The sequence below is a fragment of the Corvus brachyrhynchos genome, unplaced genomic scaffold (genome assembly GCF_000691975.1).
Source record: "Corvus brachyrhynchos isolate BGI_N302 unplaced genomic scaffold, ASM69197v1 scaffold70, whole genome shotgun sequence".
Taxonomy (NCBI): domain Eukaryota; kingdom Metazoa; phylum Chordata; class Aves; order Passeriformes; family Corvidae; genus Corvus; species Corvus brachyrhynchos.
In genome coordinates this window covers 8,666,058-8,686,052 of record NW_008236217.1, presented here as the reverse complement: position 1 = coordinate 8,686,052, position 19,995 = coordinate 8,666,058, and the positions used below count along the sequence as shown (strand labels likewise).

General features: G+C 47.8%; 3 protein-coding genes across 3 annotated transcripts in view; 1 reads left to right on the top strand and 2 right to left on the bottom strand.

Moving 5' to 3' along the window:
- Positions 1-55, bottom strand: part of YIPF3 (Yip1 domain family member 3) — a 5,842-nt gene extending 5,787 nt beyond the window's left edge. Inside the window, exon 1 of the mRNA XM_008643330.2 lies at positions 41-55. Within this exon, the coding sequence (XP_008641552.2) occupies positions 41-55 (15 nt within the window). The remainder of the gene's footprint in view (positions 1-40) is intronic.
- On the top strand, positions 7-2,950 carry POLR1C (RNA polymerase I subunit C). Its single transcript, XM_008643329.2, has 7 exons — positions 7-110; positions 644-776; positions 872-991; positions 1,197-1,349; positions 1,520-1,669; positions 2,201-2,317; positions 2,630-2,950. Exons 1-7 carry the CDS (start codon positions 54-56, stop codon positions 2,746-2,748), a joined length of 849 nt encoding a protein of 282 aa, XP_008641551.1. The 5' UTR covers positions 7-53; the 3' UTR covers positions 2,749-2,950.
- A 1,190-nt stretch (positions 2,951-4,140) lies between these two features.
- Positions 4,141-19,995, bottom strand: part of XPO5 (exportin 5) — a 28,755-nt gene continuing 12,900 nt past the window's right edge. The window contains exons 20-34 of the mRNA XM_017744973.1: positions 19,436-19,635; positions 18,697-18,796; positions 17,608-17,789; positions 12,674-12,774; positions 11,490-11,586; positions 10,822-10,958; positions 10,132-10,229; positions 9,637-9,683; positions 9,347-9,441; positions 8,428-8,490; positions 7,859-7,941; positions 7,024-7,131; positions 6,706-6,843; positions 6,377-6,541; positions 4,141-5,819 (exon numbers count right to left, since the gene is read on the bottom strand). Of these exons, the coding sequence (XP_017600462.1) occupies positions 5,679-5,819; positions 6,377-6,541; positions 6,706-6,843; positions 7,024-7,131; positions 7,859-7,941; positions 8,428-8,490; positions 9,347-9,441; positions 9,637-9,683; positions 10,132-10,229; positions 10,822-10,958; positions 11,490-11,586; positions 12,674-12,774; positions 17,608-17,789; positions 18,697-18,796; positions 19,436-19,635 (1,755 nt within the window). The 3' untranslated portion in view covers positions 4,141-5,678. The remainder of the gene's footprint in view (positions 5,820-6,376; positions 6,542-6,705; positions 6,844-7,023; positions 7,132-7,858; positions 7,942-8,427; positions 8,491-9,346; positions 9,442-9,636; positions 9,684-10,131; positions 10,230-10,821; positions 10,959-11,489; positions 11,587-12,673; positions 12,775-17,607; positions 17,790-18,696; positions 18,797-19,435; positions 19,636-19,995) is intronic.

Sequence of the window (19,995 nt, the reverse complement as noted above, 5' to 3'; positions counted from 1 at the left end):
AGGCGTTCCGCGTGGACGTGATCCGTGAGGAAGAGGACACCCTGGAGTTCGACATGGTGGGCATCGACGCCGCTATCGCCAATGCCTTCCGCCGCATCCTGCTCGCCGAGGTACCGCCGCTCCGGGGGTGCTCACCTGGGGGTGCCGGCCTAAGCCTTTCTTAACAGGGAGCGGGGAACGTTCAGCCTTGTGTCAGCCCTTGCGGACAGCTGCAGGGTTTGGAAGAGAAGCACACGTTCCGCACGTGTGCCAGGAGCCCAGAGAGAATGAGGGCTTTAGCAGCATGGGCAATACCGCCTGCTGCTCTTAGGGATGCGGTTGGTAGCATCTGTGGGTCAGCCTTTTCGACACAGTTGTGTTGCCAACCCAACAGAAGCCACATAATGCTGCCAAGTACTAAAAGGTTGAGGATGCCTCAAAGCCCTTTCTCCTACCCTTCACTTCTTGCGATTGTTTAAAAAAATGGGCATGGGAGTAGATGGAGTGTAAGGGTATATTGCTTATCCTGATTTGGCAGAAATACCACTGAAAATAGTCTGCATGGCAGTTATTTGTAGGAGAGGAGGGACACTTGAGCTGGATAATCTCTTGGCATGTAGTTCAACTATTGTTTTAGGCTGACTTGATCTCTTGTCTCCCTGAGGTGCCAACGATGGCCGTAGAGAAGGTCTTTGTGTACAACAACACATCCATTGTGCAGGATGAAATTCTGGCTCATCGGTTGGGCCTCATCCCTATCCGAGCTGACCCTCGTCTCTTTGAGTACAGAAACCAAGGTGAGACTCTTGGATAGAATAGAACTATTCCTCAAAGTAGGAAATCATGGTCATGTAAACTGAGCAGAAGTGTAATTTCATGTGCTTCTTCCCAGGAGATCAAGAAGGCACAGAAATTGATACTCTGCAGTTTCAGCTGAAAATCAAATGCAAACGGAACCCTCAGGCTGCCAAGGAATCATCTGATCCTGATGAACTATATTTCAATCACAAAGGTGAGATTTCTTCTAAAAATAGGTGCTGGTTTTTTCCTTTTTTCAGTCTTGGAAGGATTTGGGCTGTTCTCTCAGCCCTGTGTGCTCACAGGAAGAGAGTTGATTCCATTCTGCTAAACTTTCTTTTTGCTGTCTTCAGTCTTATACAGGTGAGTGACCTGCTTTGAGGCAGCAGCTGCCTGATGCTTGTGGCTTCTCTTTGCAGTGTACAGTAAACACATGACATGGGTGCCCTTGGGGAATCAGACAGACCTTTTTCCAGATGCTGACTTCCGACCTGTTCACGATGACATCCTCATTGCACTGTTGCGACCCGGACAGGAAATAGATGTGCTTATGCACTGTGTCAAGGGCATAGGTGAGTTGTGGCTCCTGGGACAGTGGGACAAGGAATGTGAGTGCTTGGACTAGGGCACTGCTGTATGATGGGGAAGGGTAGAGAACTGGCTTTTCCCCTGGAGCTTTAGGCCCCAGCATCCTTGTTCCCTGAGGCCTACTCTCATCCTTGACTCTTAACTCTTCATACAGGTAAGGATCATGCCAAGTTTTCTCCTGTGGCCACAGCCAGCTATCGACTGCTTCCTGACATTACTCTTCTGCAGCCTGTTGAGGATGAGGCAGCTGAGACGTTGCAGAAGTGCTTTTCCCCTGGAGTCATTGAGATCCAGAATATCAATGGTACTTTTTTCCTGCCTTGTTCCTTGCAAGCTTTAGTAGAGACTGATTTGAGCTTAGAGCCAAACTTTGTAGAGACAAAACTGCATTGTTATGTTGCATTGCTGATCAATGGTTCATGCTTTTCTGAGCCCAGTTTTATGGATGAGTGGCTGCCCCGTGCAGATGTGTTGGGTGATGAACTGGGACATCCCTGAAATGCTAAGGCATTGGATACCTGTCCAGAGCTCTGCAGCTGCTGACTGCTGCTTCCAGTGCTGTTCATTTGTAACACTGGGTAGTGAGCTTGCTCTTTCCAGCAGCTGAGTGTGGAGGAGACTTCTTGTGTCCTTCCAGGAGTGCATGCAGGCTTTGTGTTTGGGTTAGTTCTGCCAGATCGGAGTTTCATGTTGGGTATATGCTAATTCTTTTTATTGGTGGTTTCCCTGCCTTTGGTGATGGGCAAGTGCCTGTTTGGGGGGTAAGCACCCGCTGTGACCATAAGGCACCCACCTGCTGCAATTTGCCCATCTCATTTCATCTTTTTCCCTCTAGGAAAAAAGGTGGCGAGAGTAGCCAATGCACGGTTGGACACATTCAGCAGAGAAGTTTTCCGTCACGAGGGTCTGAAAAACCTTGTGCGCCTGGCAAGAGTGCGGAACCATTACATCTGTAAGTGCCCCGTTTCCACAGAGTCCTGCTGTGGTGTGTGTGAACAAGCAGAGAATGGCCAGCATGTATGGCTGGCTCTGTGCCTCTCCCCACCCTCAGCATCAGCATCCATACATTCAGAATCCAGTGGGTAACTACCTGCTTTGGGATTGAATCTCTTGGTGTTTCCTGCTGGCAAATGTAGCTGCTTCTCTTGCTGTGAAGATCTGGCCTGTTTTCAGTGAGGTGTAAGGGAAGATAAGGGACAGAAGCCTGGAGCCAGGTGCAGGCTGAGGCTGCCTTCTGGCTGTGCTGACTTGTGTCTCTGTGCAGTTTCAGTGGAGTCAACGGGTATCTTGCCTCCAGATGTGCTGGTGAGCGAAGCCATCAAGATCCTGATGGGAAAGTGTCAGCGCTTCCTCAATGAGCTGGACTCTGTGCCTATGGAGTGACCAGGCTGTAGCTGGGAAAGCAGATGCCTGCACTGCTGTTCTGGGCTTCCTATACCTGCATGGAAGGGGGATTCCTCTTCCATAGACAGGAGGCTTGACAGGGGCTTGCCAAGAGTCCAAGGACCATCTCTTCGGATTTTTCTGTTGGTAATGAGCCTCAGTGAGGAGATGCACTAAAATAAAGGCTTTTTTTTTAAAGCTGTCTCCTGTGCCATTCACAATTGTGAAACTGTAATACATGAAGAAGGAAGGGGCAGCAGGTCTAAAGATGAGTAACAGCATTTTTTTTAGATGGTATGCAGTGAGGAGTGAGGAAGATTGATAGGGCAGGGTAGTAAAGCATTTCACAGCAGGTCAGTGAGATTTAACGAGTTGGTATCTGAAACCTGTTTGGCAGGTGTTTCAGACCAGCTCTGGGATAGTTAATATGGATGGTAGAGAAAAGGCTGTACTGTCAAAGGACTGGAACACCTCTCCTATGAAGAAATTGAGAGAGCTGGGACTGTTCAGCCTGGAGAACAAAAAAGCTCCAGGGAGACCTTATTCTGGCCTTTCGGTATGTAAAGGGGGCATAAAGAAAGACTTTACCAGGGTCTGCAGTGACAGGCTAAGGGGCAACACTTTTGAGCTGGAAGAAGGTAGACAGGTTGAACATCAGACCTTTTTTATCATGAGGGCTAACATGTCTCATGTTGCCCAGAGTTGTGAATGCCCCATCCCTGCAAGTGTCCAAGGCCAGGTTGGATGGGGCATTGAGCAATGTGGTTGAGTGTTAAAAGCTGAAAATGTCTGGGAGTATTGGTGTGTCCCAGTTGCTTAAGGCAATGCACACTATAGTGCTAGACTTTAGTAAGTAGAGACAAAGTACTGCTTGCCTGGGGTACAATTACTTACAGTGTAAACATCCTTTGTAAGGTGAACATGCTGAAGGGAGGAGGTACACTTGGCATCCTGGCTCTAACCCCAGCCTGTCCCATGCCATGCTGCAGGTATATGCTGCACGTGTATATCACACATTATCATCGTATATATATACACTTCTCTCTGCTGTTGCTTCACATGTTTATGGGACATACCCTGGAGTAACCTACAGGTTTTGCGTTGGCAACACATACCACTCAAGCTGTAAGCTGGGACCTAGAATTAATATAAAATAGCAGTAAGTGACATATAAATACTTTAAAAATGCAATTTCCCCCTCACCTAATTAAACTATGGAGTCTGGAATGGTTCATCCCCTCCCTGACAGTGTATTGACCACCAGCAGAGGTGCTCCCTTTTTGGTAGCTGGAATAAGGAATGCTGAGCAATCTCCAGGCAGGCAATCTGGCCAGACCAAAGACCTCAGATCTTACTGAAACAGATAAAATAAAAATGAAACAGGACACCATGTGTATGAAACTGGAATAGCTTTACTGACATTCAGGTGTAACACAACCAGTTCAGAGACAGCTTCGGATTTAAACATTCCTACAAAAAAGGTTTAAAATCCATTTTACAAAAACCCCTTGTGTCTAGCATGAAGTCACAGAATGTTAAAAATATCACAACACAATAAATACACCCAGCCTTTGCTAGAGCCAGGAGCCATGTTAGCTCAGAGGTTAAAAAAGTTTGAGGCCAGGAAGAAAGAGAAGGGTGCTGGTGGAACAGCAGGGGCAGGAGGGTGAGTGGATGCCCAAGGCCTGCTCTTCCTATCTGCACTCCCACGCCTCCCAGCCCCAGCCTTTTTGTCCAGTCTGTCTGTGTGGAGACACCACTTCTCCATCTACCACAGTTTATTACTTGTTCTGTCTTCTGGATGGCAAAACTGCCAGCTAGCTCTGGACAGACCCTCCCAGCTCCTGTGCTAACACTAGGATAGATTGTGTGAACTATTTGTCATGTAAGAAGAACCAGCTTTGCAGACTAGAGTGGCTTAACCTAAAACCCAGTTTCTGACCTGGCTCCCCCTTGTAAACTGCAGTATAAAGCCCACCTCTCCTGCCCCACCATGCAATTCTCTGAGGAGTACCAGACTGGGTAAAAACAGGGGCTACTGTCACCTCCACTGCCACAGGGCAAGGAGATCCCTTTTGGATTTCAGGTGCTTCAGGTATTGGTCCAGATTTTACTTACCCTGCGCTGGCCACATTCTAGTCTACAGGGCATGGTAAAATGAAAAAAAAAAATTAAAAAAAAATCTGTCCTGCTCCCCCTGAGAGATGTCCAAGAAAGGCCGGCACAAAGTAAAAGCCTTCCATTTGGCTCTGGGTAGAACAAGCTGTGTGATCATATCTATACATATATATGTATATATATGACAGTGTCTGCCTCTTTCTAGAGAGCAGTTGCACCTTAGAAAGGCTGATCTCACAGGAGATCCTAGAGCACTGCTAGGCTTCCTGGCACGCAGCCCTCAGCCCAAGGCTCAGCATCCTGGAGGGAAACGGATTCAGCAGAATACCAGTCCACTAGGGACGAGTGCTGATAAGCATGACAGGAGTGTCCAATGTGTTCCCTACAAAGCCTGGCTACTAGCACCCAGAGGAAGATTAGGGTAGCCTCTTTTCACATGGCACACTACTCTGCCTTTTGCATTAATCCTAAACCCCAAGGGACAAAGAGGTGGAGCAAGAGTGACCCGAGGCTACAAGATGATCAGGCTTTACCCTAAAGAGATCTATGGACTCGGCTCCCACCTTGCAGAGAAGCAGAGGTCTAAAGATGCTTATCCAGTGGAGGAGAAGGAGTCAGGGGAAAAGCTTAGTATTGACTGGTTCAAATGCCACCGCAGGCCCCATCCCAGTGTATGGAACAGGGACAGGACCCGTAAGGGGCTTTATTCAGACGAACGCTTGTGAAGGTGGTGACAAGGAGAATCTAATGTGCTTACTATGAGGAGAGACAAAATATAAGGTAGGGGAGGAGATGGTTGCAGCATCCCAGGCTCAGGGTTCAAAGAGTACATTGAAGCCCTCTCCATCCTCATTTTCTAGCACATCTGTCTCCAATGATGGCTTCACTTTTTTGAAGAGAGATGGAAGGTTCCGGATATGAACCTCCTTGCGGAACTGCTCCCCGATGGGCTTCTGCAGAGGACAGACAGGCAGGCATCAGTCATTACTGTCTTCATACCCCCACTCAGCTCAGGGGCAGCTTGCTTGCACATCAGAGGCAGACCCCAGGTTCTGAGCAATCCCTAGGCCTGGACCCTGTGCTTGCATTTTGAGGAATTTCAGGCCTGGCCTTTCCCAAGCGCCAGAGCACTGAGGTAACCACCAGAATACCAGCTCCCCAGCTTCTAATTCAAGGCTCCACCACCACCATCCTCACAGAGGTCCAGTGCCCACCCAGCAGCTTCAATCAAACATTTTAACACCCGGTTTCCCTGGGCAGCCTTGTGCAAGGTACTCCCTGCCTCTCAGTGAGAGGCCATTGCTGGAGGGGCTGCTCAGCCTGTCCTGCCAGCCTTGCTGGACCTCCAGGGTGAAGAGGAGGAAGAACAAGGTGAAGAACAAACACCAAGAATACACTGCAACAGCCTCCCAGCTGGGAAGGGGAGTGGTTGGTAAGGGACAGGCAGGCTGGCCACCCCATCACTTCTGCAGCATACAGGTGTGAAATTTTCCTCCAGGATATCACTTACCCCAATGCAACCTGAGATGAGGCGCTTGAAGTGATCCTTCCGGCGCTTGTCTGCCACTTTCTGCAGTGTTGGGTTGAGAAGCTTTGAATCAAACTGCTCCAAAGAGTCCAGCTGGATATCTGGGATCTGCTCCATCACTGCCTTCAGCTCAGCATAGCGAGGGCGCTGCATGGAGAAGTACAATTAACACAGCTCTGCTAGAGGAACTGCCTTGCCCTCCTTGGGGGCCATTAGCTCCTCTGCCCCTACTCATTGAGCATGGGATTAGTTTTCACCATTCCCCTCACATTCCTCAACCTCACATTTGGACGAAGAACAGAATTTCTCACCAAGGCCTCGTAGATCTGGAAAGCCAGGTGGACAAGAGCTGCCATGCAGCCATCGTGCTGCCCATGTACCTGCAAGCCCTTCAGCACACTTGTGAAAAACCAGGACACAGCATCGGGAAGGAGGTTTCCTGGAAGCACCTGGGGAAGAGGCACTGTCAGCACTGAAGCAAGATACTGGTACATAACCACCTTTCTGCAACAGCCTGCTCTTCCTGAGGGAAAAGGTGCCCAGAGGTGAAGCAGCCACGCTTCTCACAACATTCAGAGCTTCCTCTTCCAACCCTGCCAGAACTAATCCCTTCTTCCTCCCAGAGGTACCTGTTTGAGCAGTGGCCAGCAAAGCTGTGTTGTGGTTCTTTGGCAGGACAAGGTGTCCTTCCAGGAGAGGGATGTGTAGGCAGTGATCAGCACTGCAGTGCAAACATCCTGAAAAGGAGTCAGAGAGAAAAACCAGTCAGAGGAGCTATTTCCTACTTCCAGCATTCAAACCTGATGGGAGCCAAGATGCAATCCAGAGAATCTGCAGGAGCTTCTGAGAATCCTGCATGTCACTGTTGCTCCAGTGGAAGGTGTTCACCCAGTGTGCAGCATCATAACCATGACAGACCAGTGTTAAGTTAACCTGCTCCCTTCATCTCCCTGGGAAAGGCCCTGGAGCACTCACGGACTTCCCTCAGCTGCTACTCTCAAGTCACTGCAAAAGCTTCTACAAGAGCTTCTGAGGCATCCACAGCAGACAGTACAGAAACATCAGGATAAAGGTACTCTGCACAGTGGGTGGTATTAGCACTGTGGCTCCTGTACCAGGTCAGGCAGATTTTACATAGAAGAAAAAGCTGGATGAAGTTCTTCCTCATGAAGACTGGAGCCCAGGATGAAGGCAGAGCCAGGGAGCATCCTGGGGGCTGAATACCCAGGGCCTCTTCCCCAGAACAGCTGAAGCTCTGTAGCTGCATTTTATATTGGATCCCAACCCCCATTTGCTTTGTGGCTTCTGCAAGGCCCTTCCAAGCCATGCACATTGCCAAGAGGTGATTCTCACATGGGAAACGCTCCAGCAGCCTAGGTCTCTGCAGCAGTGTCTGGCTGCAGAGCAGACAAGTGTGACAAAGAGTACAGAGAAAGGATGGTGGCAGTCAGAGCACACACTCACCTCTTGCTTCATCAGACACTTGCCGAGCTCGGTGAGCTCTGCGTTGGCAGGGGGAGTCACCTCCGTGGCCATCGCCTCATCATCTGCAGAGCAAAGGCAGCACTGTCAATGAGGCCTCCCAAGGACTGAGGGGGACATGGGGAGGCTGCAAGAACTAAGCTGGGAGCCAGGAGACAGCACACAGAATCAGTGTCCTGGCATAGCTTACCCTGAACATCTCTTTTCAAGCAAAAAGCACCCACCCTTTGTAGGGCAGGAAGGGCATGCAACTGGCTACCTTCAGTTCTTGGGAAACTGTGCACATCCCCCTCTTCTCCTCAGCTTAAGAACCTTAAGAACCAGTTGCTCCAAGATGCCACCTGTGAACCCTACAGCACATTAGTTTTCAGGCTAGACTGGGTTTTTCTGTGGCCCCCAGACACACTGAGCAGGACAGAGCTGAAGGCTTCTTACCAAACCTATACCCCTCACACAGAACTTCCAACATCAGCCCAGCCTCCCCCTCAAGAACCAGGAAAAGTGTTTGTGTACACCAAGGGCAGGAAAGGCAAAGGTAGGCATTTACTCACCATCTCCATCTACAGCAGCAGTAGTGTTCTGTTCAACACCTTTCTTAGAAACACAGCAAACAGCTGCAAAAACAGTTGCAGGTCAGAGGAGCAGAAAAGGGAAGATGCTACTGCAAAACATGCAGAGATTATCCTACAGACTCTGATGGGCTCATAGCTGCTTCAAGCTCCCCCAGCTCTTACAGAGAATCTGAAGAATCAGAAAGCCCAGAATAAAAGCCCAATACCGCACTACCTGGAAGGCTCTAACACCCCACCCACGGCACTTTCCCACAGTGGAACCTGCTGCACAGTGGCTGCTTCAAACTACTGAGAACCAGGAATGTGCAAAATCATCTGAAGCCCATAAGCCAAGAAGAACACTGATTTAAAGCAAAAAGGCCAATCGAGAAAGGAGATAGAAAATTGAGATCTGTAATCTCTATGTGGAATCAATTTCCCCAGCCTCCCTGCAGAAAGCCATGCTGACAAAAAAATGATGTCGGAGAAGGGGAACACAAGGGAGACTGCTTTGGGGGAGGGACTCTTCCCTTATGTCTGGTTAGAGACATAGCAATTACCAGCAACAAAACTGATCGTGCTTGGCTTGTCCACAAATCCATGTCCCATACTGGGTTCCAAAGCACAGAATGGGAAAACCCAATTCCCTGTAGGACTGGATTCCTACAGGAACAGTACCAAAACCATGGAGCCCTAAAAGTTAACAAAAGGAAGTAACTCTCTTCTGAAGGTTTAAAATGATCTCTTACTAGGTTTTAGCTAAGATTTTGGCAGAGCTGTTTCACACCTGCCTTCTCAGGGTTATGTTAAATACTACTGACCGTTACAATTAAGTTCTACTGCACACTGGGAATTCCTGTTGTCCTCTCCAGGGAAAACTTCCCAAATATCTCAGGAGATCTAGCCTGATTTCACTTACTGGCGAGATCCATGACTTCTCGAGTCAGCAGCCTGACCAGCTGTTCCTCAAGCATCTCCTGAGACTCGGGGTTGTCATCTGCAGCATCATCCTCACTGAGGAGAACAGGTTTTAGTTTGAAGGGAGCCAGTGCCTTCAAATACCCCCTCTGCCCAAACACAGGGAATGAGTCACCAGTGTGTTTTCCAGCCCTTGCTAGCAGGGCTGTTCCTGGGCAAAGGGCTATGTAAAAGACCCAACCTCCATCCCATTCCCCACTTCCCCCTTCATACCAAGGGATGGAAGCTTACCAGAGCATGCTTCGCTGGTTGATCACCTGCCATTTCTGGGACAACCTCTGTTCAAGACAAAAGGAAAGACTCAATCTGGACACAATGCAAGGAGACCCAAGCAATAGCTGCTGGCAGAAGCAAAAGAGCGTTAAACAGAGCTCTCACAGCAAGACCCATTTTGAATGGCAGGAGAACTGCTACCAACTGTGCTGGAATGAGCTGTTATGAAAATGAGAGGACACAAGGAAAAAAAAAAACCAAACTCCAAAATTCTCAGGGCTGCAGTTTGAGGAGTTTGTGTCTGCAGGTTTGAATTCACAGCAAGGGGTGCTGTGCAACAGCCTGGGTTCAATGCACCTCAAAAGCCCTCCCTGAACATCATCAAAATCATTAAGCATCAAGGCCCTTTTCTCTGCTGGCTCTGTAGAGACAGACATTCCCAAATGTTGCTGCCAGCTGCTGCAGGGAGCCTGGGCTGTCAAGGAACTGGCATCAAAGAAGCTGTTTTCTTACCATGTGTAGATAGGTGAAGAGTGGTCCCAGCATGGGGCAGACAAGGGTCTCGTAGTATTCTGAGGGGCAGGAAAGTACCAAGGGCTTCACAAACACACCTGCACAGACCAGTTAAGGAAGAGATCCAACACATAAGGCCAGCTGCAAGGGAGGCTGCAGGAGAGTGCCCAAGCCAGCCCATTCCACTGGGAGGCCAAGGGACAGGCACCTGGAAACCCACTTTCTCACAGCCCTGAATTAACAAGTGGCATCCCTATACAGCAAGAACATGAGTTATTCAGCTCTTTCTCCTGGCAGTTCAGATGAGAAAGCTAAGGGTGCTTAGCACCCATTTCCTAGCTGTGAGACTGAATGTCCAGCCCTGGAAAGTAGGTTGGGAAACCCACTTGATCTCCCAGAGAAGCACATCCTAATGTCAAGCTCCTCACTATCCAAGCCCCCTTGCCCCTCGGAAGGCACTACTGGCCTCTCACAGTGCCTCCAGAACCACACAAATCCCTTGCATTTCTTCTGACCCCATGCACTGCTGTTTCTGTTTGTGCCCTCTTAGGCTCACACCTCGTCCACACCAGGTGTATTCCTGTTTGTTTACCTCCTCAATCACCCTTCTTTGTCTTGGCCATACTGAAAACAATGCAGGATTTCAATGTATGTGTTCTGAGCCTCCCTGAGACAGTGATGGAAGGATACGGAGCATGGGACGCAGTCTGTAATCAGGAATGTTGTTGAGGTTGTTGAAAGCAGAGCTGAGGAGCTGGGTGGCGAGACCCTCAACAGTGTAGAAATCCTGTTGCATGGAGGGGCCTGCATTTCCCAGGATGTGAAAACTTCAACAAAAAACAAGTCAGTTACAAGTCTGCTAGATAGCAAGTACCATGCCACTGCTCTGCAAAGGCTACAAGTTCTACCATCTTGAGATTACATAGCTGTCACATTCCTAAACAAATACTATAGAGGACTTTTAGCACAGCATCTCTTTTTTTTCTGGGATACCTGCAGAGGGACAATGAATTAAGCATTTAAGCACTACAAGTTACTTTCAAGTGCTGGTATACCCTGACACATAATGAGAAGTGGCAAGAGACAAACTAGATCAGGATATCAGATAAGTGCTCCAATCTGTCTACCTAATTGTGGAAGAACTAAAAGCAGATCCCCATTTTGAGGTACTTTTTCCAGACTGTTCCATGTCTGTGTGACAGGTTACAACCACTGAATATAAGCCACCACTGCAGCTTGTACTTGGATATTACAGAATACAGCTCACATCAGAAGTCTAAAGGAAGTCAGGACCCCACTGTAACCTGCTGCTCCAGCTGTGCAATGCTGGATTGTGGTGAGAGATCTGGTGCTCTTACCAGTTGTCGTAGAGGGTACAAAAGAAGCCCTGCATCCTTTCTAAGACTGTTTTGTAAACAGGGGAGTCATAAAGCTCCAACAAAGGCTGAGGGAGACCTGTGGGAAGGAATAAGCTTCAGTTACATTAATTCAAGAGCACGGTGCACCTTCAGAGCATGCTGGGCAGGCGCCAGCCAGCTTGATGGCAGCAAGGGAAGCTCTTGGCAAGAGCCAAATGGGAACAGGTGCAGCAACCCTGGGGCAGAAACCCCCCTTAGAGGTCAGCCAAGTTCAGGTTGGTTGCACCCTGAGCAGAGGTGTTTCTACTGAGGTTGTAGCTGCCTCATTTCTCCAAAGTAGAACTTACTTGAGCTATCAGAACCCAGTCAGCAGCAAAGCTCACATTTGTTGCAGCTCCTCTAATAGCTCATCCCTTCAGGTTTGTATTCTCTGCCAGGACACAAGCTACTGTTGAACTATGATATTAAAAAGTTTAGAGCAGAGATCAAGGCCCTGCTGCTTTATGTGCAGGGGTTCACAGACAGAGAGTTTAAAGTCACAGAGAAAAGGTAAAGGAAGCATGTCCTCATTTTACAGAGGAAATGGAGAAAGAAAGACAAAGCAACTTCCCCAAAATATTTCACTGTTTGTCAGAACCTGAAATTAAACCTCAATTTCCAAAGTCATGATCCACACTTTATCTACAAGGCCACCCACTCGTGCTTGGCTGGAAAGGCTTCTGTGTTCACAATCTCAAACCTGTTTTAAGAAGGTTCCAAAGGCCTCTTTCTAATACGCTGACTAGAAATAAATGCCAGGGCCACACTGCACAACTTGGCTCTTGCCCTTCAGGACAGGTCTCTGCACCAGCAGTCAGGGCTCCTGCTGTGCACTAATTCTGCTCAAAGGCAGACAATTACAGCACTCTGCAGCCTGAAATGCCATGTTGCAGAGACCACCACCCAGATGGGATAAGCGGTTTGGTAGGGTACCCTTCACTTCATGCAGAAGAAACCAATGTGTCTGAGACCAATAACTTACTTAACACCTTAGTTTCAGCATGTTCAACTCACAGCTGAGCTGCAAATACTATGAAGAAGCTGGTCCTCCAGCCCTGTTTCACTTCCACTGTTACAGACAGATCATGAACTCAAATACCTCTAAGTATCTGCCCACACATTCCTCCCGAAGAGAAGCCTCTTACCTAGAATGGCATTCTTCTCCACCTCCAGCATGTCCAAGGCCTTTGCAAATGTATCCCCCAGCCTAGCCACCATCTCTGGCATGTAGAGGTTGTTGTGAGTCCTGAAACAGAAGAGCACTTGGTTTATACTCATGCAAGTCAATTCCTTTTTGCCCTTGATAGTGGGATCCTCTCCTTCAGCTTGTGGACAACTCTTCTGAGGCAGATGATGAGGAAGGTGAGACCAAGCACGTGTGCATGGGATCCCCCTTCCACACCTGCAAAAATACTGGGGAAGCTGACCCAACAGAGACATGGAGTGACTCCACCTCATGTCCTGAATCTCCTGGCTGCCCCTTCCACTTATTTCAGTTCATCCCACCCGTTGCAAGCACTGGCAGTAAAAACTCCCAGCAATTCTCCAGATGATGCTGGGAACAACTTACTAGCTTGGCCAAAGGGATCAGAGATGTATTTTTAAAACTGACAAGACATGGATTCTGTCATTGCAAAAGATCTTCTGCACCTAAGGCCCCTGCAGAGGGAGGGGCTGTTTCAGCTCCAAAATACACGCACTGCCCATCAGGGATGAGTCACAGTCCCCAGAATGGCAGGTGGCATTGGAGGGACTCTAGTGAGAACATCCGTCCGATCAGATGTTACTCATGGCAGGCACACGCGCCCCCTGGACAACACATCCAGCTGGGAACAACTCTGCATCATAGGAGGTGGCCACTGTCAGCTCTCTGCAAGGGACACCAATTCAGCCATGGGTGGCTGGTTCTTTCCATCCAGGCCAAAATGGGTCCCCTCTCTCAGCCGGGGTACTGACACTCAGAGCTGGACTCAGCAGGGGTGTCTCTCTCACCTACCTCTCTCCTTTGAGACCTCAGACCTCCACTCTGGGTGTCGCCAGCTGCACACAGCACAAATCCTGCAGCCTCCTCCAAAACTGCAATGCCATTGTACCTGCTGCTAGAGGTGATCAAGGGCAACTCAGTATCTTCCCCTCGAGCAGCATTTCCCAAAGCAGGGGGTACATGGGAATGGCTGGGGGAAGGGAGCGTGGACAAACCTAAGGATGTTCTCCAGAGTCTCAGCTTTCACTCATGTATTAATGATTGGTTTTGTTTGTTTTTTTTTAAGGTCCATGTTCATAATTCTGGCAACCCTGATGCAGTGATGTCTGCCTGCATTTGCAGAAAGCTCCAAAACTGCAACTATCCTGTTTCTCTCTGCAAGTGTTAAATACTTCCCTGCTCACTGCACGTGAGGAAGGCAAGTATGTGAACTTCGTAAGAAAGAGCTACACAAATGTCTACTTAATGACTCATACTCTCATTCTGGGCTGGATCTAACACCATGCAACAGGCCTCAAAGGGGCACAAGCTGATTCTACTTTGCCAAGAAGGGCCAGGTAACAGCCCAGCTTCTACTCAGATTTGTTTAATGTTGCCCCACTGACTCAAAAAGCTGTACATTTCTGCTTGAGGCTATCCTGAAACCCAGCTACTAAAATAATCTCTTGTATGTTTCCTGCCCTTTCCATGCCAGCTTTGGCTTTGCCTCATACTGGGCAGAAAGTCAGTGGGGCAACCCAAGGACTGTGGAATTGCAAAGGTGAACCCTGAAATCCCACTGCACTAACTCCAGCAGGATGGGCCAGACAGTCATATGCTGAAGATGTGGTCATGGTCCGTAGTTGTTTTGGAGTCCTTGAAGCATTTTCTTAAGTCTGAGAGTTGGGAGGCAGATGTTCATTTACAGGCCAAGTTCTCTTAACACTTTAGCAAGTTCCCAGTGGGAATGGAGAGAAAATGGCCAACCGCCTACTTCCCACAGGAGTTAAAAAGGCATCCAACAGCTCTCATATATGATGATGTAGCCCCTTGGCATATTCCAGCAGAGACTATCAGCACTCCTGGGTACCCTACACAAAGGGATGCATGGTAAAACTAATCTCAAGAGACATTTATGCTTGAGAAAAGACAAGCAAAGGATATGGCAGGAATTGGGGGATTTTCAGTGATGGTCATGGCTCCGCTAGAAAGAGTATCTGATGCCTAGACAGAAGGGCTTGTAAACCAGAAGATAAGTCCTTTAGGACAGTCCATGACTGAAGAATCTTTTTCCAAAGCAGGAGCTGTCTACAATGAAAATGCCTACAGCATCCATGTCTACCCAAGAATTCTTTCACCAGCATTAATGCTTTGGCAATGTCAGCATCTCGTCATCAGGAGTTCCAAAAAAGCCTTTGTCTAAGCAAAGCATTTGCTGAGCCTGAGCATTTAATTTGTAACAAAACATGAGCAAATCCCAGCACAATAAAGGCTCTGCACCAATCAGGTCATGCAGCTACTGACTGCAGAAATGCACCAAGGTGGCTGAAAATCATGATTTAGGTTAAAATTCAGGAGTGAACATTTTAAGCCAGAAGCTAGAAAACACCTAAATGAAATGAGGTACTACAGAGCACAGGAGAATCATTACTCTAAAAGCTGCAAGCAGTGATTAATAAAGCAACCTCAATACAATTCCATAAATACAGCTACCAACACAAATACAGGCAGGCACAGTAAGATGCTACTCAAAACTACCTTATTTTTCCATTAACTGGACTACCTCATTCTTCTCAGTTCTTTGATCCCAGCCATGACCTACCTCCAAGCTACTTACCACCCTGGCAAAGGCCCAGTGGCTTAACAGCTTCGCTGCTTGTCTGCTAACACAGCAGCAGAATGCCACACACTATCCCAGAGAGCAGCAGACCCACCTGCTCAGCCTGCAAAACCCCCTTTTTTAGCACACTGGTGCCTGTCTTGGTGCTCAGTTCAGCTGCTCAGCAAGATCCACACTGCTGCTACTTGCAGATCTGCTCACACAAAAACCAGCACAGCCTGCAGGACTTCCACATCTCTGTCCCACATAAGCACATGGGCAACACTGGATGTTGCTTATCCCTACAGAGAGCTGCCTAATGGCATCCATCCCCAAGTAGTAATGCAACAACAATGTTCCTGAAGGCATCCTCAACACAGGCAGCTTTCCTGCCAGGTAGCCTTCCTCACAGCCCCATACTTTCTGCCTGCTGACAGGCTGCTACAGATTCCATATTCTCCTATGTGATCCATATTAACGAGGGCCTGAGGGAGACAAGCATGGAAAAGGCACCTGAGTCAAGCAAAGAAGGAGCTCCTTCCTCCTAGCACAAGATCCAGCTTTGCCAAAAAGACATAAGCACCATCAACACTTGCACTGAACAACTATGAGCTTGCAGTTGTCAAAGAGGCCTATATATCCAGCAGCAGCAATGGAAAAATATGAAGCATGAAGATCTACTGTTCTTAATACATCATTCATTAGTTCTTGTTGGAGCATTCAGCCTTAAGAAAAGCCCAGATACCTCTGAGTGAAGTACAGTTTTCTCCATGTATGTTACTACCATGTACTCAGAAAATATTTCAGTCTGCAGGTGAGATGCGTGAACAACACAGATGCCCTATCTCAATAAAAAAGCCCAAACCAGCCACGAAGCCTCTTCTTCTACAGACTGGATATGGAACATAGCTCATGGGTTTTCTTGGAGGTGGTAAACAGCCAGGCACAGAGTTTCTGCTTCTTCACAGAAGTGAAGTAGTGACAGAAGTTGGATGACAGTTTCCCTAGCTGCTTGTAACAGAGACCCCACGTGATTTTACTAAAAATGTACAAGTTCTGGTAGGAATAGTGATTGCATGAGGAAAAAGTGTCTGCTGCAGCCTGCTCAGACCTTGGGCACTGGTTTAGTTGGTCTCACACAATATGACATGTGGCAGGCATTGGAGAAATGGAATGAGGCTACTACCTAATCAAGGCAACTCTACTCTACCTAACCTCTCCCAAAAGCTCATCAACAGGATCTTCAGCCTTCCAGGATAAAAGGCAAAAGCAGTTCAAGCACAATTCTGCAGAAACCTGCTCGCTGGCCAAAGTACCACACACTGTGCTATGCAGAGCTTAGCAATGAGAAACACCGCTCATGTGGGCCAAGACAGCATGTGCTTGTCACAACAGTCCAGCATGTTGCTTTTCTCTGGAAGCAGCACATTCCTGAGCTCAGTGACTACCAAACATACCTGACTATACAGCACTCAGGTAATAGGGTCCCTTCCCTTACAAACCTGGGAGCTGAAAAATCTAAGTGCATCTGAAAATTCTCTTTCTCAACATGCCCCTGCCAAGGACAGAGTGTCAGGTTTTCAAATATGTAATGTGTAGAGTTATCCCACAAAACTGTTCTGTAAGTCTGGCAAAATCCCAGTGTCAGGAGTTACCCCAAGAGAGACTTCTCCTTTATAATTCTGGGAACTGTGTTATTCAGGATTTCCATTTTCTGCCTTCTCCTGCTGCCTCCCCTGGCTGCCCCAGACCTACACAACACCAGTGACACACAGAGAGGCACTGCATGGTAGCAACGGCCCGAGAGTATGCATCCACTGATTTCAATAGCAGACTGCTTCAGGGGGCTGCTGCTCATGTTCAGCAAAGCCAGCTTAATTTAACACTGAAGAGAGAACAACACAAACAGGATGCGATGAGAGCTGGGACTGCCCTGGTGGAGACAGGAGAGGTGGCCTTGTAGGGGCTGAGGGCAGAGCAGAGATGTTAGTTAAGAAATCATTAACTGAGTGGCAGAACTACAGCACTGGAGGTGGGGGAGGCAACCCCAGCACAAGCTCCCATTAGCTTTGATGGCCTCTTGTAGGCCAGACCAGTGAACATTCAGAAGGCTCCAGTTTCCCCAGTGCCATTCCCCACTGTGAACAGTCAGGAACAGTACTTGGGCACCTGCACCAGCCTGTGTTCCCACTGGCTTCACTGGGCAAACATGCTCTGAGCATTCCATGTATTTATCACAGTTTGGCTTTCAGAGATTTGTAAGTCAACATAAATGATTTCAAGTCAACTTGACCCACCTTATGAGAGCAAGTAAATTGTCAAAAAGCTTCAGGACCTGCTCAGTGCAGGGATTACGGTACATTGGAGTTCCACTGGGCAGGTATCCCAAAAAGAATCCTCCAGCTTTTGCCTCTTCAGTAGCAGCAGGCCAACGAGCTCGTTTCACAACTCCCAGAATGGTGTACACACAAAAGCTTATCTGCAGCAAGAGATGTGGAGAAAGCGTTTCTTAGCCGGATCACAGTCTGAATCAATAGGTTTTCAGAGAAACACATCATCATCCCATCACAAAGAGAATGCTCTACAGTGAGCCTAACCTGTTGATAGGAACAAAACTCTGGTGAGATTGCTGCCAGGAAAATGCAACAAACGATCATGCTATATTCCATAACCTTGAGAGAGCCCTAGCCATGGCAGGATGGCCTAGGAATTCACTATCAGACAAAGCATCAATACATATGGTCTCAAGAGTATGCAAGCAGCCAGGCAGGCTGCTAAAAGTAAGGCTCTAGACCATCAGTTCCTCATGTCCTTCATGTGCTGGGACAGATGCAGAGATCCCAGATGACACAGCGGTCAAACTGCATTAGCCCCAAATCATAAGCATAACTCTGTGGACTGCATTTCAGTGTACTCTACAGATCTAAAGACAGCAACTCCATTTGCAGTCCGAGTGAAGACTTTACACTAACAACTCAAATAACACAAATCTTCTCAGATGAATTTTAATTATATTCTGTGCTGCAGTCTGAGCATGATGTTTTTTCCATATAGCCTGGTTTAAAAAGCATGATTCACTGTGCCATATATCCAAAAATCATGTACATCAATTGCTTATCCAAAAGCAAACTCTGTTGAACAGAGAGTAGGAAACAGTGTGCTTCACTCTGATAAATAATGTGGTTTACAAGGCCTGCACGCTCTTTACCGTAGCTTAAAGAGCAAAGGCCAGCCTGTTATTCTGCAATCTGAAAAACCTGTTGATGCACACTCTGAAGAAGTACATGATCAGGAGACCTTGTGTGTAATCACAGGAGAAGTGGGGGATTGAAGGAGGCAGGTCTCATTTCACTAACGATTACACCTCTCCTGGTAATGATACTCACTCTAGACCGGTTCAGGCCACTAGGATCTTCCAAGACTGGATCGGCAATTTTGTTGTCTGCACCCACGTAGGATATAAAGGCTTCAGGATCTGAGAGGACTCTGGCAGCAGCAAAAGACAGAAATGGATTATTGTTTGTACCAGGGAATTTGAGCAGAGCTTTGCACTGGTAATAAACATCTACCAAAAACCAAGCAGGCTAGAGAGGCTAGGCAGTGCTCCATCCTGTACATGCGAACATGATTTAAAAGCACCAGCGATGTGTACACTCTCAAAATATCATCAGTTCTCTTGGGCTGTGGGGATCTAAAAGATTCAAATCTCTTATGAAGATAGCCCTGCTGGGAACGCTCTTCTGCATGCCCAGCAACCCAGAGCTGCAAGACATCCCAGCTTTAGTAACAAGAACTCAGTTTCCTACCTTCTCCTGGGAATGAGCAAAGACATCTTTGATTTCTCATTTCCTGCAAATGCTTTGAGCATGCTGGGGAATGTTCCTTTATTACCTTAAATGACTCTTACCCAGCAATTTTCAGCAAACAGCATTTAGACTGCTAGCAGTTTCTGAACTGTAGGAGAGCTATAATCACAACAATTGCCTGGAGCACAGGAGGTCAAGAGGCAGCCCATCACCCTCATACGGCTTGTGTGTTCCCTTACTGGGCACGGCATTACCTCCTCAACACCTCCAGCTCAAAGCTGGAGAAGAAATGACCCATAAAAAGAAAAATGACCCATACCTCTGCATCTCTGGGGAGAGCCATAAGCCAGCAACAGGAGCCATGAGCTCCTCCAGGAAAGCTTTCTGTCGCTCATAGTCCTTAAACTGGTTGCTGATGAGGACAAGGGCCTCCATAAGAGCACACTTCTCCATCTGCGTCAGAAGTAGCTCATTGGAAAGCAGCTGTTTCACATGGTTGTACAACATCTCAAAGTTTGGCTAGAAAACACATCCAAGTGGAAAAGCATCATGCATTTGGTATGGAGGAGGGCCACTGGGGGAGGCAGAGGAGGGGTGTACTGTTCAGCTGGAGAAGGTACATTTCTGTTACCTTTTCTCAACACAGCCATCTCCTCCTCACACTCAAGTTTCTCTGAATGTTCAGTCTAAGAGAACTTCCATTCTTCCCTACCCCTCTATCATTATCCTGCATCCATTTTACTTGTGCTGCTTGTATCCTCCTCCTCATCCCTTTTACGTTTAACTCATCAATTTACAGTTCAATTTCTGAGGCAGAAAATTTTTCAGTGGGGAAGAAGAGAGGTACAGGGAATGAACCACTTTGCCATTTGTGCAGCA

Bases quoted from the DNA above. Each gene is read 5' to 3' on its own strand.
- POLR1C (XM_008643329.2), top strand. From the start codon at position 54: ATGGTGGGCATCGACGCCGCTATCGCCAATGCCTTCCGCCGCATCCTG. The intron at 777-871 runs GTGAGACTCTTG...GCTTCTTCCCAG, and splicing joins CTTTGAGTACAGAAACCAAG to GAGATCAAGAAGGCACAGAA. The intron at 992-1,196 runs GTGAGATTTCTT...TTCTCTTTGCAG, and splicing joins ACTATATTTCAATCACAAAG to TGTACAGTAAACACATGACA.